This window comes from Poeciliopsis prolifica, unplaced genomic scaffold, assembly GCF_027474105.1.
Source record: "Poeciliopsis prolifica strain line A6 unplaced genomic scaffold, Auburn_PproV2 SCAFFOLD012, whole genome shotgun sequence".
NCBI classification, from domain to species: domain Eukaryota; kingdom Metazoa; phylum Chordata; class Actinopteri; order Cyprinodontiformes; family Poeciliidae; genus Poeciliopsis; species Poeciliopsis prolifica.
This window is the reverse complement of record NW_026562387.1, coordinates 1,825,416-1,843,964: the sequence shown is the minus strand read 5'-3', so window position 1 is coordinate 1,843,964 and position 18,549 is coordinate 1,825,416. Positions and strand designations below refer to the sequence as shown.

General features: G+C 39.3%; 1 protein-coding gene and 35 non-coding genes across 47 annotated transcripts in view; all 36 read left to right on the top strand.

Annotated features, from left to right (window-relative positions):
* Positions 1-113: 113 nt before the first annotated feature.
* trnag-ucc (transfer RNA glycine (anticodon UCC)) lies at positions 114-185 on the top strand. Its single transcript has one exon. It is a non-coding gene; the product is annotated as a tRNA-Gly (tRNA).
* A 454-nt stretch (positions 186-639) lies between these two features.
* Positions 640-711, top strand: trnag-ucc (transfer RNA glycine (anticodon UCC)). Its single transcript has one exon. It is a non-coding gene; the product is annotated as a tRNA-Gly (tRNA).
* Positions 712-995: 284 nt separating this feature from the next.
* On the top strand, positions 996-1,067 carry trnag-ucc (transfer RNA glycine (anticodon UCC)). Its single transcript has one exon. It is a non-coding gene; the product is annotated as a tRNA-Gly (tRNA).
* A 105-nt stretch (positions 1,068-1,172) lies between these two features.
* On the top strand, positions 1,173-1,244 carry trnag-ucc (transfer RNA glycine (anticodon UCC)). The gene has a single exon. It is a non-coding gene; the product is annotated as a tRNA-Gly (tRNA).
* Positions 1,245-1,350: 106 nt separating this feature from the next.
* On the top strand, positions 1,351-1,422 carry trnag-gcc (transfer RNA glycine (anticodon GCC)). Its single transcript has one exon. It is a non-coding gene; the product is annotated as a tRNA-Gly (tRNA).
* Positions 1,423-1,525: 103 nt separating this feature from the next.
* Positions 1,526-1,597, top strand: trnag-ucc (transfer RNA glycine (anticodon UCC)). Its single transcript has one exon. It is a non-coding gene; the product is annotated as a tRNA-Gly (tRNA).
* A 106-nt stretch (positions 1,598-1,703) lies between these two features.
* On the top strand, positions 1,704-1,775 carry trnag-gcc (transfer RNA glycine (anticodon GCC)). Its single transcript has one exon. It is a non-coding gene; the product is annotated as a tRNA-Gly (tRNA).
* A 105-nt stretch (positions 1,776-1,880) lies between these two features.
* trnag-ucc (transfer RNA glycine (anticodon UCC)) lies at positions 1,881-1,952 on the top strand. Its single transcript has one exon. It is a non-coding gene; the product is annotated as a tRNA-Gly (tRNA).
* Positions 1,953-2,058: 106 nt separating this feature from the next.
* On the top strand, positions 2,059-2,130 carry trnag-ucc (transfer RNA glycine (anticodon UCC)). Its single transcript has one exon. It is a non-coding gene; the product is annotated as a tRNA-Gly (tRNA).
* Positions 2,131-2,236: 106 nt separating this feature from the next.
* Positions 2,237-2,308, top strand: trnag-gcc (transfer RNA glycine (anticodon GCC)). Its single transcript has one exon. It is a non-coding gene; the product is annotated as a tRNA-Gly (tRNA).
* Positions 2,309-2,412: 104 nt separating this feature from the next.
* trnag-ucc (transfer RNA glycine (anticodon UCC)) lies at positions 2,413-2,484 on the top strand. Its single transcript has one exon. It is a non-coding gene; the product is annotated as a tRNA-Gly (tRNA).
* A 276-nt stretch (positions 2,485-2,760) lies between these two features.
* On the top strand, positions 2,761-2,832 carry trnag-ucc (transfer RNA glycine (anticodon UCC)). Its single transcript has one exon. It is a non-coding gene; the product is annotated as a tRNA-Gly (tRNA).
* A 106-nt stretch (positions 2,833-2,938) lies between these two features.
* On the top strand, positions 2,939-3,010 carry trnag-ucc (transfer RNA glycine (anticodon UCC)). Its single transcript has one exon. It is a non-coding gene; the product is annotated as a tRNA-Gly (tRNA).
* Positions 3,011-3,293: 283 nt separating this feature from the next.
* trnag-ucc (transfer RNA glycine (anticodon UCC)) lies at positions 3,294-3,365 on the top strand. Its single transcript has one exon. It is a non-coding gene; the product is annotated as a tRNA-Gly (tRNA).
* A 276-nt stretch (positions 3,366-3,641) lies between these two features.
* trnag-ucc (transfer RNA glycine (anticodon UCC)) lies at positions 3,642-3,713 on the top strand. The gene has a single exon. It is a non-coding gene; the product is annotated as a tRNA-Gly (tRNA).
* Positions 3,714-3,997: 284 nt separating this feature from the next.
* Positions 3,998-4,069, top strand: trnag-ucc (transfer RNA glycine (anticodon UCC)). The gene has a single exon. It is a non-coding gene; the product is annotated as a tRNA-Gly (tRNA).
* A 105-nt stretch (positions 4,070-4,174) lies between these two features.
* On the top strand, positions 4,175-4,246 carry trnag-ucc (transfer RNA glycine (anticodon UCC)). The gene has a single exon. It is a non-coding gene; the product is annotated as a tRNA-Gly (tRNA).
* A 106-nt stretch (positions 4,247-4,352) lies between these two features.
* trnag-gcc (transfer RNA glycine (anticodon GCC)) lies at positions 4,353-4,424 on the top strand. The gene has a single exon. It is a non-coding gene; the product is annotated as a tRNA-Gly (tRNA).
* Positions 4,425-4,529: 105 nt separating this feature from the next.
* On the top strand, positions 4,530-4,601 carry trnag-ucc (transfer RNA glycine (anticodon UCC)). The gene has a single exon. It is a non-coding gene; the product is annotated as a tRNA-Gly (tRNA).
* A 106-nt stretch (positions 4,602-4,707) lies between these two features.
* On the top strand, positions 4,708-4,779 carry trnag-ucc (transfer RNA glycine (anticodon UCC)). Its single transcript has one exon. It is a non-coding gene; the product is annotated as a tRNA-Gly (tRNA).
* Positions 4,780-5,055: 276 nt separating this feature from the next.
* trnag-ucc (transfer RNA glycine (anticodon UCC)) lies at positions 5,056-5,127 on the top strand. Its single transcript has one exon. It is a non-coding gene; the product is annotated as a tRNA-Gly (tRNA).
* Positions 5,128-5,233: 106 nt separating this feature from the next.
* trnag-ucc (transfer RNA glycine (anticodon UCC)) lies at positions 5,234-5,305 on the top strand. Its single transcript has one exon. It is a non-coding gene; the product is annotated as a tRNA-Gly (tRNA).
* A 106-nt stretch (positions 5,306-5,411) lies between these two features.
* On the top strand, positions 5,412-5,483 carry trnag-ucc (transfer RNA glycine (anticodon UCC)). The gene has a single exon. It is a non-coding gene; the product is annotated as a tRNA-Gly (tRNA).
* Positions 5,484-5,589: 106 nt separating this feature from the next.
* Positions 5,590-5,661, top strand: trnag-ucc (transfer RNA glycine (anticodon UCC)). Its single transcript has one exon. It is a non-coding gene; the product is annotated as a tRNA-Gly (tRNA).
* A 275-nt stretch (positions 5,662-5,936) lies between these two features.
* On the top strand, positions 5,937-6,008 carry trnag-ucc (transfer RNA glycine (anticodon UCC)). The gene has a single exon. It is a non-coding gene; the product is annotated as a tRNA-Gly (tRNA).
* A 105-nt stretch (positions 6,009-6,113) lies between these two features.
* On the top strand, positions 6,114-6,185 carry trnag-ucc (transfer RNA glycine (anticodon UCC)). The gene has a single exon. It is a non-coding gene; the product is annotated as a tRNA-Gly (tRNA).
* Positions 6,186-7,162: 977 nt separating this feature from the next.
* On the top strand, positions 7,163-7,234 carry trnag-ucc (transfer RNA glycine (anticodon UCC)). Its single transcript has one exon. It is a non-coding gene; the product is annotated as a tRNA-Gly (tRNA).
* Positions 7,235-7,341: 107 nt separating this feature from the next.
* Positions 7,342-7,413, top strand: trnag-ucc (transfer RNA glycine (anticodon UCC)). The gene has a single exon. It is a non-coding gene; the product is annotated as a tRNA-Gly (tRNA).
* A 284-nt stretch (positions 7,414-7,697) lies between these two features.
* Positions 7,698-7,769, top strand: trnag-ucc (transfer RNA glycine (anticodon UCC)). Its single transcript has one exon. It is a non-coding gene; the product is annotated as a tRNA-Gly (tRNA).
* Positions 7,770-8,042: 273 nt separating this feature from the next.
* trnag-ucc (transfer RNA glycine (anticodon UCC)) lies at positions 8,043-8,114 on the top strand. Its single transcript has one exon. It is a non-coding gene; the product is annotated as a tRNA-Gly (tRNA).
* Positions 8,115-8,397: 283 nt separating this feature from the next.
* trnag-ucc (transfer RNA glycine (anticodon UCC)) lies at positions 8,398-8,469 on the top strand. The gene has a single exon. It is a non-coding gene; the product is annotated as a tRNA-Gly (tRNA).
* A 100-nt stretch (positions 8,470-8,569) lies between these two features.
* trnag-ucc (transfer RNA glycine (anticodon UCC)) lies at positions 8,570-8,641 on the top strand. Its single transcript has one exon. It is a non-coding gene; the product is annotated as a tRNA-Gly (tRNA).
* A 106-nt stretch (positions 8,642-8,747) lies between these two features.
* Positions 8,748-8,819, top strand: trnag-gcc (transfer RNA glycine (anticodon GCC)). The gene has a single exon. It is a non-coding gene; the product is annotated as a tRNA-Gly (tRNA).
* Positions 8,820-9,793: 974 nt separating this feature from the next.
* trnag-ucc (transfer RNA glycine (anticodon UCC)) lies at positions 9,794-9,865 on the top strand. The gene has a single exon. It is a non-coding gene; the product is annotated as a tRNA-Gly (tRNA).
* A 107-nt stretch (positions 9,866-9,972) lies between these two features.
* trnag-gcc (transfer RNA glycine (anticodon GCC)) lies at positions 9,973-10,044 on the top strand. Its single transcript has one exon. It is a non-coding gene; the product is annotated as a tRNA-Gly (tRNA).
* A 4,195-nt stretch (positions 10,045-14,239) lies between these two features.
* Positions 14,240-18,549, top strand: part of svila (supervillin a) — a 68,232-nt gene continuing 63,922 nt past the window's right edge. For 7 of the 12 annotated variants that reach the window (XM_055037343.1, XM_055037346.1, XM_055037342.1 and 4 more), the window contains exons 1-2: positions 14,241-14,297; positions 16,267-16,331. In XM_055037343.1, coding sequence (XP_054893318.1) covers positions 14,266-14,297; positions 16,267-16,331 — 97 coding nt within the window. In that variant the 5' untranslated portion in view covers positions 14,241-14,265. Of the gene's footprint in view, positions 14,298-16,266; positions 16,332-18,549 lie in introns of all 12 variants that reach the window. The other 5 variants (XM_055037339.1, XM_055037340.1, XM_055037335.1 and 2 more) reach the window with 3 other exon arrangements.

Below are 18,549 nucleotides of genomic sequence, written 5' to 3'. Positions count from 1 at the left end.
CCATCGCAGTCTATTTCTTATATAAGGAAGGAAGGCATGATATCTTATTGTTTTGTGTTAAAAACTTGGTAATCTGCGGGAAAATTTTGTACAAATATCTAAACTTTTGTATGGTGATGGTGGTATAGTGGTCAGCCTAGCTGCCTTCCAAGCAGTTGACCCGGGTTCAATTCCCGGCCATCGCAGTCTATTTCCTATATAAGGAAGGAAGGCATCATGTTTTGTGTTCAAAAACTTGGTAATCTGCGGAAAAATTTTGTACAAATATCTTTGTTTTTGTACGGCGATGGTGGTATAGTGGTCAGCATAGCTGCTTGCCAAGCAGTTGTCACAGGTTCACATCCCAGCCATCGTAGTCCTTTTCCTATACAATGGAGAAAGGCATCATGTCTTGTTGTTTGGTGCTGTCAACCTTGGTAAATTGTGGAAAAATTTTGGACAAATATCCTTGTTTTTGTACGGCGATGGTGGTATAGTGGTCAGCATAGCTGCTTGCCAAGCAGTTGTCACAGGTTCACATCCCAGCCATCGTAGTCCTTTTCCTATACAATGGAGGAAGGCATCCTGTCTTGTTGTTTGGTGCTGTCAACCTTGGTAAATTGTGGAAAAATTTTGGACAAATATTTTCATTTTTGTAAGGCGATGGTGGTATAGTGGTCAGCATAGCTGCCTTCCAAGCAGTTGACCCGGGTTCAATTCCCGGCCATTGCAGTCTATTTCATATATAAGGAAGAAAGGCATGATATCTTGTTGTTTTGTGTTCAAAAACTTGGTAATCTGCGAAAAAATTTTGGACAAATATCTATGTTTTTTTACGGCGATGGTGTTATAGTGATCAGCATAGCTGCCTTCCAAGCAGTTGACCCGGGTTCAATTCTCGGCCATCGCAGTCTATTTCATATATAAGGAAGAAAGGCATGATATCTTGTTGTTTTGTGTTCAAAAACTTGGTAATCTGCGGAAAAATTTTGGACAAATATCTTTAGTTTTGTAAGGCGATGGTGTTATAGTGGTCAGCATAGCTGCCTTCCAAGCAGTTGACCTGGGTTTGATTCCCGGCCATCGCAGTCTATTTCCTATATAAGGAAGGAAGGCATGATATCTTATTGCTTTGTGTTAAAAACTTGGTAATCTGCGGGAAAATTTTATACAAATATCTTTGTTTTTGTACAGCGATGGTGGTATAGTGGTCAGCATAGCTGCCTTCCAAGCAGTTGACCCGGGTTCAATTCCCGGCCATGGCATTCATTTTCCTATACAATGGAGGAAGGCATCATGTCTTGTTGTTTGATGCTGTCAACCTTGGTAAACTGTGGAAAAATTTGGGACAAATATTTTCATTTTTGTAAAGCGATGGTGGTATAGTGGGCAGCATAGCTGCTTGCCAAGCAGTTGACCCGGGTTCAATTCCCGGCCATCGCAGTCTATTTCTTATATAAGGAAGGAAGGCATGTTATCTTATTGTTTTGTTAAAAACTTGGTAATCTGCGGAAAAATTTTGTACAAATATCTTTGTTTTTGTATGGCGATGGTGGTATAGTGGTCAGCATAGCTGCCTTCCAAGCAGTTGACCCGGGTTCAATTCCCGGCCATGGCATTCATTTTCCTATACAATGGAGGAAGGCATCATGTCTTGTTGTTTGATGCTGTCAACCTTGGTAAATTGTGGAAAAATTTTGGACAAATATTTTCATTTTTGTAAGGCGATGGTGGTATAGTGGTCAGCATAGCTACTTGCCAAGCAGTTGACCCGGGTTCGATTCCCGGCCATCGCAGTCTATTTCTTATATAAGGAAGGAAGGCATGATATCTTATTGTTTTGTGTTAAAAACTTGGTAATCTGCGGAAAAATTTTGTACAAATATCTATGTTTTTTTATGGCGATGGTGTTATAGTGGTCAGCATAGCTGCCTTCCAAGCAGTTGACCCGGGTTCAATTCCCGGCCATCGCAGTCTATTTCATATATAAGGAAGAAAGGCATGATATCTTGTTGTTTTGTGTTCAAAAACTTGGTAATCTGCGGAAATTTTTTTTACAAATATCTTTGTTTTTGTACGGCGATGGTGGTATAGTGGTCAGCATAGCTGCCTTCCAAGCAGTTGACCCGGGTTCAATTCCCGGCCATCGCCATCCTTTTCCTATTCAATGGAGGAAGGCATCATGTCTTGTTGTTTGGTGCTGTCAACCTTGGTAAATTGTGGAAAAATTTTGGACAAATATTTTCATTTTTGTAAGGCGATGGTGGTATAGTGGTCAGCATAGCTACTTGCCAAGCAGTTGACCCGGGTTCGATTCCCGGCCATCGCAGTCTATTTCTTATATAAGGAAGGAAGGCATGATATCTTATTGTTTTGTGTTAAAAACTTGGTAATCTGCGGAAAAATTTTGTACAAATATCTTTGTTTTGTACGGCGATGGTGGTATAGTGGTCAGCATAGCTGCCTTCCAAGCAGTTGACCCGGGTTCAATTCCCGGCCATCGCAGTCTATTTCCTATATAAGGAAGGAAGGCATCATGTTTTGTGTTCAAAAACTTGGTAATCTGCGGAAAAATTTTGTACAAATATCTTTGGTTTTGTACGGCGATGGTGGTATAGTGGTCAGCATAGCTGCTTGCCAAGCAGTTGTCACAGGTTCAAATCCCAGCCATCTTAGTCCTTTTCCTATACAATGGAGGAAGGCATCATGTCTTGTTGTTTGGTGCTGTCAACCTTGGTAAATTGTGGAAAAATTTTGGACAAATATTTTCATTTTTCTAAGGCGATGGTGGTATAGTGGTCAGCATAGCTGCCTTCCAAGCAGTTGACCCGGGTTCAATTCCTGGCCTTCGCAGTCTATTTCATATATAAGGAAGAAAGGCATGATATCTTGTTGTTTTGTGTTCAAAAACTTGGTAATCTGCGGAAAAATTTTGTACAAATATCTATGTTTTTGTACGGCGATGGTGGTATAGTGGTCAGCATAGCTGCCTTCCAAGCAGTTGACCCGGGTTCAATTCCCGGCCATCGCAGTCTATTTCCTATATAAGGAAGGAAGGCATGATATCTTATTGTTTTGTGTTAAAAACTTGGTAATCTGCGGGAAAATTTTGTACAAATATCTAAACTTTTGTATGGTGATGGTGGTATAGTGGTCAGCCTAGCTGCCTTCCAAGCATTTGACCCGGGTTCAATTCCCGGCCATCGCAGGCTATTTCATATATAAGGAAGAAAGGCATGATATCTTGTTGTTTTGTGTTCAAAAACTTGGTAATCTGCGGAAAAATTTTGGACAAATATCTATGTTTTTTTACGGCGATGGTGTTATAGTGGTCAGCATAGCTGCCTTCCAAGCAGTTGACCCGGGTTCAATTCCCGGCCATCGCAGTCTATTTCCTATATAAGGAAGGAAGGCATCATGTTTTGTGTTCAAAAACTTGGTAATCTGCGGAAAAATTTTGTACAAATATCTTTGTTTTTGTACGGCGATGGTGGTATAGTGGTCAGCATAGCTGCTTGCCACGAAATTGTCACAGGCTCAAATCCCAGCCATCGTAGTCCTTTTCCTATACAATGGAGGAAGGCATCCTGTCTTGTTGTTTGGTGCTGTCAACCTTGGTAAATTGTGGAAAAATTTTGGACAAATATTTTCACTTTTGTATGGCGATGGTGGTATAGTGGTCAGCATAGCTGCCTTCCAAACAGTTGACCCGGGTTCAATTCCCGGCCATCGCAGTCTATTCCCTATATAAGGAAGGAAGGCATGTTATCTTATTGTTTTGTGTTCAAAAACTTGGTAATCTGCGAAAAAATTTTGGACAAATATCTATGTTTTTTTACGGCGATGGTGTTATAGTGATCAGCATAGCTGCCTTCCAAGCAGTTGACCCGGGTTCAATTCTCGGCCATCGCAGTCTATTTCATATATAAGGAAGAAAGGCATGATATCTTGTTGTTTTGTGTTCAAAAACTTGGTAATCTGCGGAAAAATTTTGGACAAATATCTTTAGTTTTGTAAGGCGATGGTGTTATAGTGGTCAGCATAGCTGCCTTCCAAGCAGTTGACCTGGGTTTGATTCCCGGCCATCGCAGTCTATTTCCTATATAAGGAAGGAAGGCATGATATCTTATTGCTTTGTGTTAAAAACTTGGTAATCTGCGGGAAAATTTTATACAAATATCTTTGTTTTTGTACGGCGATGGTGGTATAGTGGTCAGCATAGCTGCCTTCCAAGCAGTTGACCCGGGTTCAATTCCCGGCCATCGCATTCATTTTCCTATACAATGGAGGAAGGCATCATGTCTTGTTGTTTGGTGCTGTCAACCTTGGTAAACTGTGGAAAAATTTGGGACAAATATTTTCATTTTTTTAAGGAGATGGTGGTATAGTGGTCAGCATAGCTGCTTGCCAAGCAGTTGACCCGGGTTTGATTCCCGGCCATCGCAGTCTATTTCTTATATAAGGAAGGAAGGCATGATATCTTATTGTTTTGTGTTAAAAACTTGGTAATCTGCGGGAAAATTTTGTACAAATATCTAAACTTTTGTATGGTGATGGTGGTATAGTGGTCAGCATAGCTGCCTTCCAAGCATTTGACCCGGGTTCAATTCCCGGCCATCGCAGGCTATTTCATATATAAGGTAGAAAGGCATGATATCTTGTTGTTTTGTGTTCAAAAACTTGGTAATCTGCGGAAAAATTTTGGACAAATATCTATGTTTTTTTACGGCGATGGTGTTATAGTGATCAGCATAGCTGCCTTCCAAGCAGTTGGCCCGGGTTCAATTCCCGGCCATCGCAGTCTATTTCATATATAAGGAAGAAAGGCATGATATCTTGTTGTTTTGTGTTCAAAAACTTGGTAATCTGCGGAAAAATTTTGTACATATATCTTTAGTTTTGTATGGCGATGGTGGTATAGAGGTCAACATAGCTGATTGCCAAGTAGTTGACCCGGGTTCAATTCCCGGCCATCGCAGTCTATTTCCTATATAAGGAAGGAAGGCATCATGTTTTGTGTTCAAAAACTTGGTAATCTGCGGAAAAATTTTGTACAAATATCTTTGTTTTTGTACGGCGATGGTGGTATAGTGGTCAGCATAGCTGCCTTCCAAGCAGTTGACCCGGGTTCAATTCCCGGCCATCGCAATCCTTTTCCTATTCAATGGAGGAAGGCATCATGTCTTGTTGTTTGGTGCTGTCAACCTTGGTAAATTGTGGAAAGATTTTGGACAAATATTTTCATTTTTGTAAGGCGATGGTGGTATAGTGGTCAGCATAGCTGCCTTCCAAGCAGTTGACCGGGGTTCAATTCCCGGCCATCGCAGGCTATTTCATATATAAGGAAGAAAGGGATGATATCTTGTTGTTTTGTGTTCAAAAACTTGGTAATCTGCGAAAAAATTTTGTACAAATATCTATGTTTTTTTATGGCGATGGTGTTATAGTGGTCAGCATAGCTGCCTTCCAAGCAGTTGACCCGGGTTCAATTCCCGGCCATCGCAGTCTATTTCATATATAAGGAAGAAAGGCATGATATCTTGTTGTTTTGTGTTCAAAAACTTGGTAATCTGCGGAAAAATTTTTTACAAATATCTTTGTTTTTGTACGGCGATGGTGGTATAGTGGTCAGCATAGCTGCCTTCCAAGCAGTTGACCCGGGTTCAATTCCCGGCCATCGCAGTCTATTTCCTATATAAGGAAGGAAGGCATCATGTTTTGTTTTAAAAAATTGGTAATCTGCGGAAAAATTTTGTACAAATATCTTTGTTTTTGTACGGCGATGGTGGTATAGTGGTCAGCATAGCTGCTTGCCAAGCAGTTGTCACAGGTTCAAATCCCAGCCATCTTAGTCCTTTTCCTATTCAATGGAGGAAGGCATCATGTCTTGTTGTTTGGTGCTGTCAACCTTGGTAAATTGTGGAAAAATTTTGGACAAATATTTTCATTTTTGTACGGCGATGGTGGTATAGTGGTCAGCATAGCTGCCTTCCAAGCAGTTGACCCGGGTTCAATTCCCGGCCATCGCGGTCTATTTCCTATATAAGGAAGGAAGGCATGATATCTTATTGTTTTGTGTTAAAAACTTGGTAATCTGCGGGAAAATTTTGTACAAATATCTAAACTTTTGTATGGTGATGGTGGTATAGTGGTCAGCCTAGCTGCCTTCCAAGCAGTTGACCCGGGTTCAATTCCCGGCCATCGCAGTCTATTTCCTATATAAGGAAGGAAGGCATCATGTTTTGTGTTCAAAAACTTGGTAATCTGCGGAAAAATTTTGTACAAATATCTTTGTTTTTGTACGGCGATGGTGGTATAGTGGTCAGCATAGCTGCTTGCCAAGCAGTTGTCACAGGTTCACATCCCAGCCATCGTAGTCCTTTTCCTATACAATGGAGGAAGGCATCCTGTCTTGTTGTTTGGTGCTGTCAACCTTGGTAAATTGTGGAAAAATTTTGGACAAATATCTTTGTTTTTGTACGGCGATGGTGGTATAGTGGTCAGCATAGCTGCTTGCCAAGCAGTTGTCACAGGTTCACATCCCAGCCATCGTAGTCCTTTTCCTATACAATGGAGGAAGGCATCCTGTCTTGTTGTTTGGTGCTGTCAACCTTGGTAAATTGTGGAAAATTTTGGACAAATATTTTCATTTTTGTAAGGCGATGGTGGATAGTGGTCAGCATAGCTGCCTTCCAAGCAGTTGACCCGGGTTCAATTCCCGGCCATCGCAGTCTATTTCATATATAAGGAAGCATGATATCTTGTTGTTTTGTGTTCAAAAACTTGGTAATCTGCGAAAAAATTTTGGACAAATATCTATGTTTTTTTACGGCGATGGTGTTATAGTGATCAGCATAGCTGCCTTCCAAGCAGTTGACCCGGGTTCAATTCTCGGCCATCGCAGTCTATTTCATATATAAGGAAGAAAGGCATGATATCTTGTTGTTTTGTGTTCAAAAACTTGGTAATCTGCGGAAAAATTTTGGACAAATATCTTTAGTTTTGTAAGGCGATGGTGTTATAGTGGTCAGCATAGCTGCCGTCCAAGCAGTTGACCTGGGTTTGATTCCCCATCGCAGTCTATTTCCTATATAAGGAAGGAAGGCATGATATCTTATTGCTTTGTGTTAAAAACTTGGTAATCTGCGGGAAAATTTTATACAAATATCTTTGTTTTTGTACGGCGATGGTGGTATAGTGGTCAGCATAGCTGCCTTCCAAGCAGTTGACCCGGGTTCAATTCCCGGCCATCGCATTCCTTTTCCTATACAATGGAGGAAGGCATCATGTCTTGTTGTTTGGTGCTGTCAACCTTGGTAAACTGTGGAAAAATTTTGGAAAAATATTTTCTTTTTTTGTACGGCGATGGTTGTATAGTGGTCAGCATAGCTGTCTTCCAAGCAGTTGACCCGGGTTCAATTCCCGGCCATCGCAGTCTATTTCTTATATAAGGAAGGAAGGCATGATATCTTATTGTTTTGTGTTAAAAACTTGGTAATCTGCGGGAAAATTTTGTACAAATATCTAAACTTTTGTATGGTGATGGTGGTATAGTGGTCAGCATAGCTGCCTTCCAAACATTTGACCCAGGTTCAATTCCCGGCCATCGCAGGCTATTTCATATATAAGGTAGAAAGGCATGATATCTTGTTGTTTTGTGTTCAAAAACTTGGTAATCTGCGGAAAAATTTTGGACAAATATCTATGTTTTTTTTACGGCGATGGTGTTATAGTGATCAGCATAGCTGCCTTCCAAGCAGTTGGCCCGGGTTCAATTCCCGGCCATCGCAGTCTATTTCATATATAAGGAAGAAAGGCATGATATCTTGTTGTTTTGTGTTCAAAAACTTGGTAATCTGCGGAAAAACTTTGTACATATCTTTAGTTTTGTATGGCGATGGTGTTATAGTGGTCAGCATAGCTGCTTGCCAAGCAGTTGACCCGGTTCAATTCCAGGCCATCGCAGTCTATTTCCTATATAAGGAAGGAAGGCATCATGTTTTGTGTTCAAAAACTTGGTAATCTGCGGAAAAATTTTGTACAAATATCTTTGTTTTTGTACGGCGATGGTGGTATAGTGGTCAGCATAGCTGCCTTCCAAGCAGTTGACCCGGGTTCAATTCCCGGCCATCGCCATCCTTTTCCTATTCAATGGAGGAAGGCATCATGTCTTGTTGTTTGTTGCTGTCAACCTTGGTAAATTGTGGAAAGATTTTGGACAAATATTTTCATTTTTGTAAGGCGATGGTGGTATAGTGGTCAGCATAGCTGCATTCCAAGCAGTTGACCGGGCTTCAATTCCCGGCCATCGCAGGCTATTTCATATATAAGGAAGAAAGGCATGATATCTTGTTGTTTTGTGTTCAAAACTTGGTAATCTGCGGAAAAATTTTGTACAAATATCTATGTTTTTTTATGGCGATGGTGTTATAGTGGTCAGCATAGCTGCCTTCCAAGCAGTTGACCCGGGTTCAATTCCCGGCCATCGCAGTCTATTTCATATATAAGGAAAGGCATGATATCTTGTTGTTGTGTTAAAAACTTGGTAATCTGCGGAAAAATTTTATACAAATATCTTTGTTTTTGTACGGCGATGGTGGTATAGTGGTCAGCATAGCTGCCTTCCAAGCAGTTGACCCGGGTTCAATTCCGGGCCATCGCAATTCTTTTCCTATACAATGGAGAAAGGCATCATGTCTTGTTGTTTGGTGCTGTCAACCTTGGTAAATTGTGGAAAAATTTTGGACAAATATTTTCATTTTTGTAAGGCGATGGTGGTATAGTGGTCAGCATAACTGCTTGCCAAGCAGTTGACCCGGGTTCAATTCCCGGCCATCGCAGTCTATTTCCTATCTAAGGAAGGAAGGCATGATATGTTGTTGTTTTGTTAAAAACTTGGTAATCTGCGGAAAAATTTTGTACAAATATCTATGTTTTTTTACGGCGATGGTGTTATAGTGGTCAGCATAGCTGCCTTCCAAGCAGTTGACCCGGGTTCAATTCCAGGCCATCGCAGTCTATTTCCTATATAAGGAAGGAAGGCATCATGTTTTGTGTTCAAAAACTTGGTAATCTGCGGAAAAATTTTGTACAAATATCTTTGTTTTTGTACGGCGATGGTGGTATAGTGGTCAGCATAGCTGCCTTCCAAACAGTTGACCCAGGTTCAATTCCCGGCCATCACATGGAAATACCGACGAGAAGGAGTTATGGTTTGGCGTTTCTTTCTTTAAATATAGGTATGCTGCAGAAACAAATTGCACAAATTCAAGCACTGTTGTGCTGATGGTGGTATAGTGGTAGCATAGCTGATTGCCTAGCAGTTGTCACAGGTTCAATTCCCAGCCATTGTAGTCCTTTTCCTACATAAGGAAGGAAGGCTTGATATCTTGTTGTATTGTGTTCTAAAACATGGTAATCTGCTGAAAAATTTTGTACAAATATCTTTAGTTTTGTATGGCGATGGTGTTATAGTGGTCAGCATAGCTGCCTTCCAAGCAGTTGACCTCGGTTCAATTCCCGGCCATCGCATTCATTTTCCTATACAATGGAGGAAGGCATCATGTCTTGTTGTTTGGTGCTGTCAACCTTGGTAAACTGTGGAAAAATTTTGGAAAAATATTTTCTTTTTTTTAAGGAGATCGTGGTATAGAGGTCAACATAGCTGATTGCCAAGTATTTTACCCGGGATCAATTCCTAGCCATCGCACTCTATTTCTTATATAATGAAGGAAGGCATGATATGTTGTTGTTTTTTGTTAAAAACTTGGTAATCTGCAGAAAAATTTTGGACAAATATTTTCATTTTTGTACGGTGATGGTGGTGTAGTGGTCATCATAGCTGCCTTCCAAGCAGTTGACCCGGGTTCAACTCCCGGCCATCGCAATCCTTTTCCTATTCAATGGAGGAAGGCATCATGTCTTGTTGTTTGGTGCTGTCAACCTTGGTAAACTGTGGAAAAATTTTGGAAAAATATTTTCTTTTTTTGTAAAGCGATGGTGGTATAGTGGGCAGCATAGCTGCTTGCCAAGCAGTTGACCCGGGTTCAATTCCCGGCCATCGCATTGAATTACCGACGTGAAAGCGTTATGTTTTGGCGTTTCTTTCTTTAAATATAGGTATGCTGCAGAAACAAATTGCACAAATTCAAGCACTGTTGTGCTGATGGTGGTATAGTGGTCAGCATAGCTGCTTGCCCAGTAGTTGAACTGGATTCAATTCCCGGCTATCGCAGTCTATTTCCTGTATAAGGAAGATATGATATCTTGTCATTTTTTTGCTGTAAAGCTTGGTAATCTGCGGAAAAATTTTGTACAAATATCTTTAGTTTTTTACGGTGATGGTGGTATAGTGGCCCGCATCGCTGCCTTCCAAGCAGTTGACCCGGGTTCAATTCCCGGCCATGGCATTCATTTAATTATATGAAGGCAATATGTCCTGGCGTTTTTTCGAAAAATATCGGTATACTGTGTAAAATTTTGTACAAATTCAAATACTGGCGTCAACATAGCTTCTTTCCAAGCAGTTCAATTAACAGCTATCGCACACCTTTTCCTATGTCATGAAGGAAGGAGTCATGTCTTGTTGTTCCGTGCTCTAAATCTTGGTAATCTGCAGAAAATTTTTTGTACAAACTTAATTTATGGTCAGGCGATTTTGGTATAGTGGTCAACATAGCTGTTTGCCATGTTGTTGACCCGGGTTCAATTCCTCATCATCGCAGTCCTTTTCCTATATAATAAAGGAAGTCATCATGTGTTGTTGTTTCATGCTCTAAATCTTGGTAATCTGCGGAAAAATTTTGTACAAATAATTTTTTTTTTTTACGGTGATGGTGGTATGGTGGTCAGCATAGCTGCTTGCCAAGCAGTTGACCCGGGTTCGATTTATGGCCATCGCATTCCTTTGCCAATATAATGAAGGAAGGGTCTAGTCATTTTTTAACTGCTCTAAATGTGGTAATTCCGCGTTAAAGTTTTGCAAGATCTTGAATCAATACAGCGTTGGTGGTTCTGTGGTCAGTATAGCTTCTCCCCAAACAGTGTAGATTACTAACAGTTCTTCCTCTGGAAGCTTTTTAATACCAACAAGTAAATTACTAAATGTAAATTGCTAATGTCTATAAAAATATATTTCATATGCTGTTCACATTGTGGACAGAAACATGAGAAGCGTATAAACACTTGAGTGTTGAGAAGTTTTTACTTGGCTTGTCTAATTTATTCCATGCAGTCATTGGCAACATGCCAAGACGAAAACACATTCATCTGCTTCATATTACTCCAAAATACTTTCTTTGAAGCCAATAGATAGGGGAAGAAATGTTTTTTATTGCTATTATTATTTATTTTTCTCCTTTTTCACCAGCGCTTTGTTTGCTTATTTGCCATAGATATTTTTCAGCTGCAAAAAGTCTTTCTTCTGCTTCAGTCGCTTCACAGTAGAGCAGGACTGTTCTCTTGGCGTGACCTCGGTGAAACTGTTGCGTCACGTCACGGTTTCTGTCTCGCGTCCAAACCGTCTCCAGCGGCTTGTTGCAACTTCACGATAATCTCTTGCAGATGGGAATGATTTGCTCGCTGGCTTCGACGCGCTTCTCATCGATCGTGGAAAAACAGAACGAGAAACTTCTCAGTGACAAACGCAGGACGCCGTTCTTATAAGTGGTTTCTAGATATTCTTCTCACTTTGCTTCATCGCCAGCTTCCATATGGCAATGTTTATGTTAATTAGTCCATTTTAAATTCATTAAATTTGTGAGGAAACGTGTGATCTTACCAAAATGCAAATCGTCATCCCAAATTCGGAACAGAAACATCAATCCGCCCACCAAAGTCATTCTGTTACTTTGACTTTTCAGTTTCGTTTATTTCTCGTGAGTCGAATGCTGCAAACCAGGATGATGATAGTTTTTTTTCTTGTTATTGAGTGTGACTTTGTTTGTCTTATTCAGTTACTTTTTTGTTTGTTTGTTTGTTTGTTTTTGGAATGCTTCTGACAGTTTTTATTTGTTATTTTAAGTTAAACATTGCTTTGTTTTAGTTTAGTTTTTATTACTTACAATAAAAATTTTGTTGTTTTTTTCATATTTTTTCTCATTTTTAGCTGCAAAATTCAAAAAGGTCAAGGTATTTTATTGTGATTATGTATCAGTTCAGTTGGAAGAACTACACAAAAGACACTGTTTAAAAAAAGATTACATTTTACAAGTGCATTCTTATAAAGGTACATATTTAAAGATGGATCAATAGTTCCCCATTTTCATATTTCTAACCCCTAATTGGACACTTTGACTACAAGCTAACGTGTAGGTGTCACTGGAGGCGGACAGAGTTGTTGCTAGAGTTCACTGATAGCACGCGTTTGGAAAATGTAATGACATGCAGGACTTTTGGAAGATGTGTTTTTTGTCATAGAGCAAAAAATTTAAAAAGTAATCAAAGCTACAGTCAGACGTGGTGGCTGTAGTGCGATTGTGTGGGGATTGTTTGCTGCTTCAGGACCAGGATGACTTGCTACGAGTTATCAAATCATGAATTTGTTCTTTCCCAGAAAATCTGAGGGAAAATGTGCAGGCGTCAGTTTGTGACTTCAGAATTGTACATCTGGGTAACAACTGAAAACACACCAGCAACACTGAATGACTCAAATCAGAGGTAGAGTGGCCTAATCAATTCAGATTGTAATTCAGCCTTCTTCTCGAAAAGTCATTTAGAAATGACATTTGTTTCCCCTCAGGTTATTTTCATTTAGTATTAAAACTTGTTTGACGATCTGAAACATTTATATTGGAAAAAAAAGAAGCAAAAACATCATCTCTAAGGAGGAACATACTTTTTTTTTTTTAACTATTAAAAAAATTTATTAAACAGTACAGTATTATACTCTGGGATGTATAATACACAGTCTGTTATTCTGAGTTTGACAAAATGTACAAAATGGCAAAAAAAAATAATAATAATGCAGTGGGAAACGTAATCCTGAAAACGGAGCCTTCATCTCATGAAGAACAAGCAAATAAAGCTGGACGGAAAAGTTCAAATTTACTCAACCACTCTACAATCAGCCTCTCTGACATCCACAAGTACAATCATTAGAGTTTTTTACTGACCTGGAACAGCCTCTAATTAAGCAATCTCTTTCATCCACTGTGATTAAAACAAGAAAACAAGATCTACGGACCTTTGTAAATTCCCAGATTTCGAAATGTATTCTCTCCGTTCCTACATGGTGGCAGCAGGTGGCGTTGAAGGAGATCAAAACCTTTATGAAGCACATGAATGAAGTGATTGTGTGGGGATTATTAATGTGTCTTTGGCCCTGAGAGTCATCGTAAATGCTAGCCTCCTTAGCAATAGCATCACACAAACATAAACAGTAGGAAAATGCTAATTAGAGCTTTCAGAAATTTATAACAGAACATGAATTTCAAATGGCACTTTTCACATTCAATTTACAAACTTCACCTTATTGTGAAGGTGAAGAAAAAAAGACACAAATCTGAAAAGTGTGGTGTGCAAATGTTTTCAGCCTTTTTTGATCTGATTCCTCTTTATTTCATCACAGGTTTTTGTTTTATGATTACAGCTAAAATATATCGAGTATTAACTATTGACTGGCTCTGAATATGTACAGCACAACTATCAGAGTTTCATTTGTGCAACATTTTGAGAAACCATTTTGGAATTATGGACAACTTTCTGTTTATATATTTTTCTGTTTATGTATTGTCACACAATACAATTTCAAGGGATGATCATGCTTTTTTCATCAAATAATAAATTGTAAACTTGTAACAGCAACAAAACACAAAGACTAACTAATTTTCCCAGCTATGCATTAGCAAGGTTACAGACAAACAAAATGGAGTCCGGTCTGGCCAGCAGCCCAGAGCAGGAGTGAATGAAAGAGGTTTTGTTAATGTGGCTAGCTTTGACCTCATTACTGCTGCTAATGCTAGTCCTGGAGCTGAGGAGAGGCATAATGGGGTCAGTTCAAGAATGTACACTCATTTGCAGCAGCGAGACAAACCCACACAAACCCGTCATGGCTGCTAGTCAGAGCCTCATGTACACACAGGTCGGTGTGTCTAATGTGTGAAGTAGCAAAAAGTAACATGCAAAGTAGGGATCATACATATAGTCAAAGTAAACTTTTTTAAAGTCATTTGAATGAGCAACTTCCTTGAAAACAAACAAACAGTGTCCTGCCTGTTTTGCAGTTATCTGTGTGTTAGTGTGTGATCTCTACCTGCTCTACAGCTTTGTGACTTTTGGGTGTTTCGTATGAAATCAGCAGGTTTGGATTCCAACATTAGGTAAGTGTGAAAGTCAGTCAGTGTTTTCCTGTGTTTTTTAGGCTGAAAACTTATGGTTAGTGCAGATCATGGCGCTTCTTCTGCAGAGGAAATAAGACATGACTTCTAATGTAAACCTGAGTTTACAAAAATAAAATCTGTTGGACAACAACAAAAAAATGTTATAATGAATTATTGAAAATATTTCTAGCTTATTTGTATTTGCTTTTACAACATTTGAAGGAATAACTTCCAGATTAATCTCTAACCAAGAAATTTGACCTTATCTGCATTTCTTAGTTCATACACAGCCTTGGAAAAAACAAAGAGCCCACTGCACTGAATCCCATAGAAAACCTCTTGGTTATTCCACCAAATATTGATTTCTGAACTCTTTCTTAATTAAAACATTAGTATTGTTGTTTCTAAATAAATATGAACTTGTTCTCTTTGCATTATTTGAGGTCTGAAAGCTGAAAACACTGCATCTTTTTTGTTATTTTGACTATTTCTCATTTTCTGCAAATAAATACTAACGTTTTGCTTGGAATTTCGGAGTCATGTCAGTAGTTCATAGAATGAAAGAACAATGTTCATTTTACTCAAACATAAACCTATGAAGCATGAAGTCAGAGAAACTGATCATTTTGAATGCTCTCTTAATGTTTTCCAGACCTGTACTTTACTTGTAAACATTTATTAACTGAACACAGCGATAATAATTTACAACTTGTTAAAATCATTATGTCTACAAAATCTTGATTTTGTTAAGGGCTTGAACTCACTTTTTTTAATAACTAACTTCAAGTGAGCTTGTTCAAACTTCAAAGTGTACAAATTTTTAAATATCATGTTTTCTTATTCCACTTAACTCACCACTGTGTGCAAGTCCACCTCATCATTTGGCAGTGAAATGCATTGCTGTTTGTGGTTCTAATAAGACAGAATGGAAAATAGCTCATCGAAGCCTGGTCCCCTCAGATGTTGTTTTTGGGTCAGGGGTCAGATTTGGAATTAAGGTGTGAATTGAGTTTTGGTTAGGGTTAAGGTTAGGGTTAGGAGAAGGCTAGGGTTTAGGCTATGAAAATAAATGGAAGTCAATGGAAAGTCCCCACAAAGATAGCAACTTAAACATGTTTGCGTGTGTGTGCGTGTGTGTGTGTGTGCGTGTACATGTGTGTGAACACCTTGGACCCGTCGTCCTGGAGAGCCGGTGAGTCAAACCAAGCTGGGCTATGTAAACAAGAACCGTGGGATTCAGCTCCAGCTCTGAAAAAGAGCAGCAGTAAAAATGAAAGTGTCACGGTTTGGAAGGTGCAGTGGCAGTAAAGTGTGGGGGGGATTACGAAAGCCAGTAAAGGAAGTGGTCTGGCGATTCTCATAATTCCATGGCAGATTAAAATGTGATTTAAAGCTTGGCTCGCTCCAACTGTTTCAGAACCGCAGGTTTGTGTGTTTGTGGATATTTAGTACACTGAGAATAGTGCAGAAGTCCAAACTTCAGCATCAGACTCCACCTCCCATAGGATGCAACCAGCCACTGAAGTGGAGGAACTCTTCAGGCTCCTTTTGACCCTGTGGGGTTTTTCTTTGCAACATCCTCAGGAAAAACAGAACTAAGAATAGCAAAATGTTGCTCCCCTTTCTACATCCTTCATCCAACCGCTGACATAATGATGTCAAACATTTCCAGAGGCCCTTCCAAATTGATTGAGTCTTCAGAAATAAATTTGAATGAAAATACGGGTCGACTCAGCATGTGACTAGGATTGAAAGTCAGTTTCAGTTGAAAATATTCATGTGAATCTTCTATTCGACCATCTCTGTACGCAGCAAAGTTGAATCACGAGTCAGCAAATTATGAATCAAAACCGGTCCATTCAGAATAGAATAGAAATATTCCTTATTGTCCCAAAGTGTTGGAATTCTATTATACAAACAAACAAAAAAACTGTATTTGATCACATTTCTGTTTTTTCCTTTCGCTTAGTTGCATCCAGCTGAACTTTTCTCAGTGTCATCCTGGAGTTGACATGAAACAACACACAATGATTGGTAAGTGACCACTGATACAGTACATATGGAGTATAGAGCAAAACACCAATTTATAAACTAATGGAGGCAAACAGGGCCGGAGTAAGAATTATGTGGGTCCCTGGGCTGCAGCCTGTTTTGGTGCCTTATCTGTATGTTGTACTATACATCAAATGGTATGAATTTATATGTAGTAGCTTTAAAACATCCTCTGACCATATTGTTCCAAAAAGTATATGACATTTTAGGAGCTGGGATCCTAAAATACTTTTGTATTTCAACATGTTAGTAAAAAAAGAAAAAAGAAATACAGGGCCCTGGAAACACCCTGCAGCAAACATCCTGAATAGAAATGACTTCAAAACATTATTTTTGTGTTACAAAAAGAAACAACATCCATGTTTTTTTCTTCATGCCACAGTTCTGTACAATGGTGCATTCATACCTAACATGAAATCCAAACAAAACACTGAATGTGCATCGTAAACATGAAAAGCTCAGGGGCTGGGATTACTTTTGCAAGGCGCTGTTAATCATAAATCACCTGACCCAGCAGAACGTACAGTCGGCCCAGTCCGGCCCGAACCGGACCCAGCCCGGCTTCTGTGCGTCTGATTTACAGCTTTTCATATCTGACTCCTGGTATCTGAAGAATGCTCCGTCCAACAGCATTGCTCTTGTTTCACTCAGAACATGCAGAGGCAATCAGAACGTCGTGTGTGGCGTTCCTTCATTTTCACAACAAAGAACCAATTTTTCTGTCATGCCAAACAACCAACTGACACCAAGAGGCAGAATAAATTTGCAACCACAATGGTACATAACTTTGAATGTCATGTCAGGATGCTCTTCCTCCTCTCCTCTCTCTCTCTGCCCATATGGCTGCTGGTGAGTTTCATGTTCATTACAAGCTCATCAGCTATTCTGACTGTGGCAGGGGATATTTGTTTGCTATTGGTTGGTTTCCCTTGGCAACGTGCTCTTAAAATCCGCTGCTGTGGAGACTATTCAAAGGAGGCAAACAGCACAGGTGACGAGTCGGTCTAACACAGCAACTTCTATCTGACTGGAAACTTTTCAGAGTGCGGCCTTTTTCACAACAAATCATCCGTTCCCAGTTCGCATTTTACAAGGCCCATAAAGGGCCAGCGTCAAAGACAAGGAGCACCTTCAAACTGACTCTTTGTGCAGGTTTGTCTTTTGTTCTTGTTGTTTCAGCGGTCAGGATATGTGGCCATTAAAAGCACACTGGGGATTGATTGGCCGTTTTACCCAAGCTTAGCAGGAAAAGCCCTGAAACGTGTTTCTGCAGACGCACACGACAGATTACCTGACTGAGCGACACAAAACAGACAAATGAGAAAAACAAAACTGGAGACATTTCAGAATGTAGACTGAAAGTTAAAATAAGTGCATTACTTTTATTGTTAAGCAGGAACATCCTGTTTGTCTGACCATATGGAGCTGCAATCAGGCTGAAGAGGGAAGTCAGTGAGTCAAGAGAGGCAGACGACAGAGTCCAACAGGAACACTGATATATACAAAATAAAAGCTCAATAAAATGAATCAATTGGACTTCTGTGACATAAATTACAAACTCTGTAAGTAAGAAGGTAACATTCATTCAGAAAATCATGAAATGACAAAGCTCTTACAATAAAATTATACAAAGAATAAAATAAGCATAAGAAACAATGAAATCATGACAAAAGCCTGGTAAAATAACAGTGTTAATAAGAATAACTATAAAATACCTTTAAAATAACCTGCATTTGACTATTTTTTGTATGTGCTTTTATTAATTCATAACAAAACATATTTAGTGTATTCAGATTGTTCCTGGAAAGCTGAAAAATAGATACACACATCAACACTTTTTTTTCTGAAAGAAAATGCCTCACTAAGTAGTTTCTCACCAAATAAAGTTCATTCAAATCATTGAATGCAGTAGTGGATAGAATATGTCTCATACAGCTAATCATTTCTGTAATGTAGGTTAAATGTTGATCAGGATCTGTTAAATGTCATCACAAGGTCAGACACAAAATGTATTTTTCTTTTACTCATTAAATGCCTTAAGTTTAAGAACTTTCCTCTTTTTACGTATAAGAACACATCAGTCGACCCTGTAAATTCAAACTTTGGCCGACAAAAGTGATTAATTCTAAGATGTGTTGGCTTCTGGTTCTTGTTGTTGTTTGTTGGGTCATGCTTTCAGTTTAATTCAATGCACTTCAAT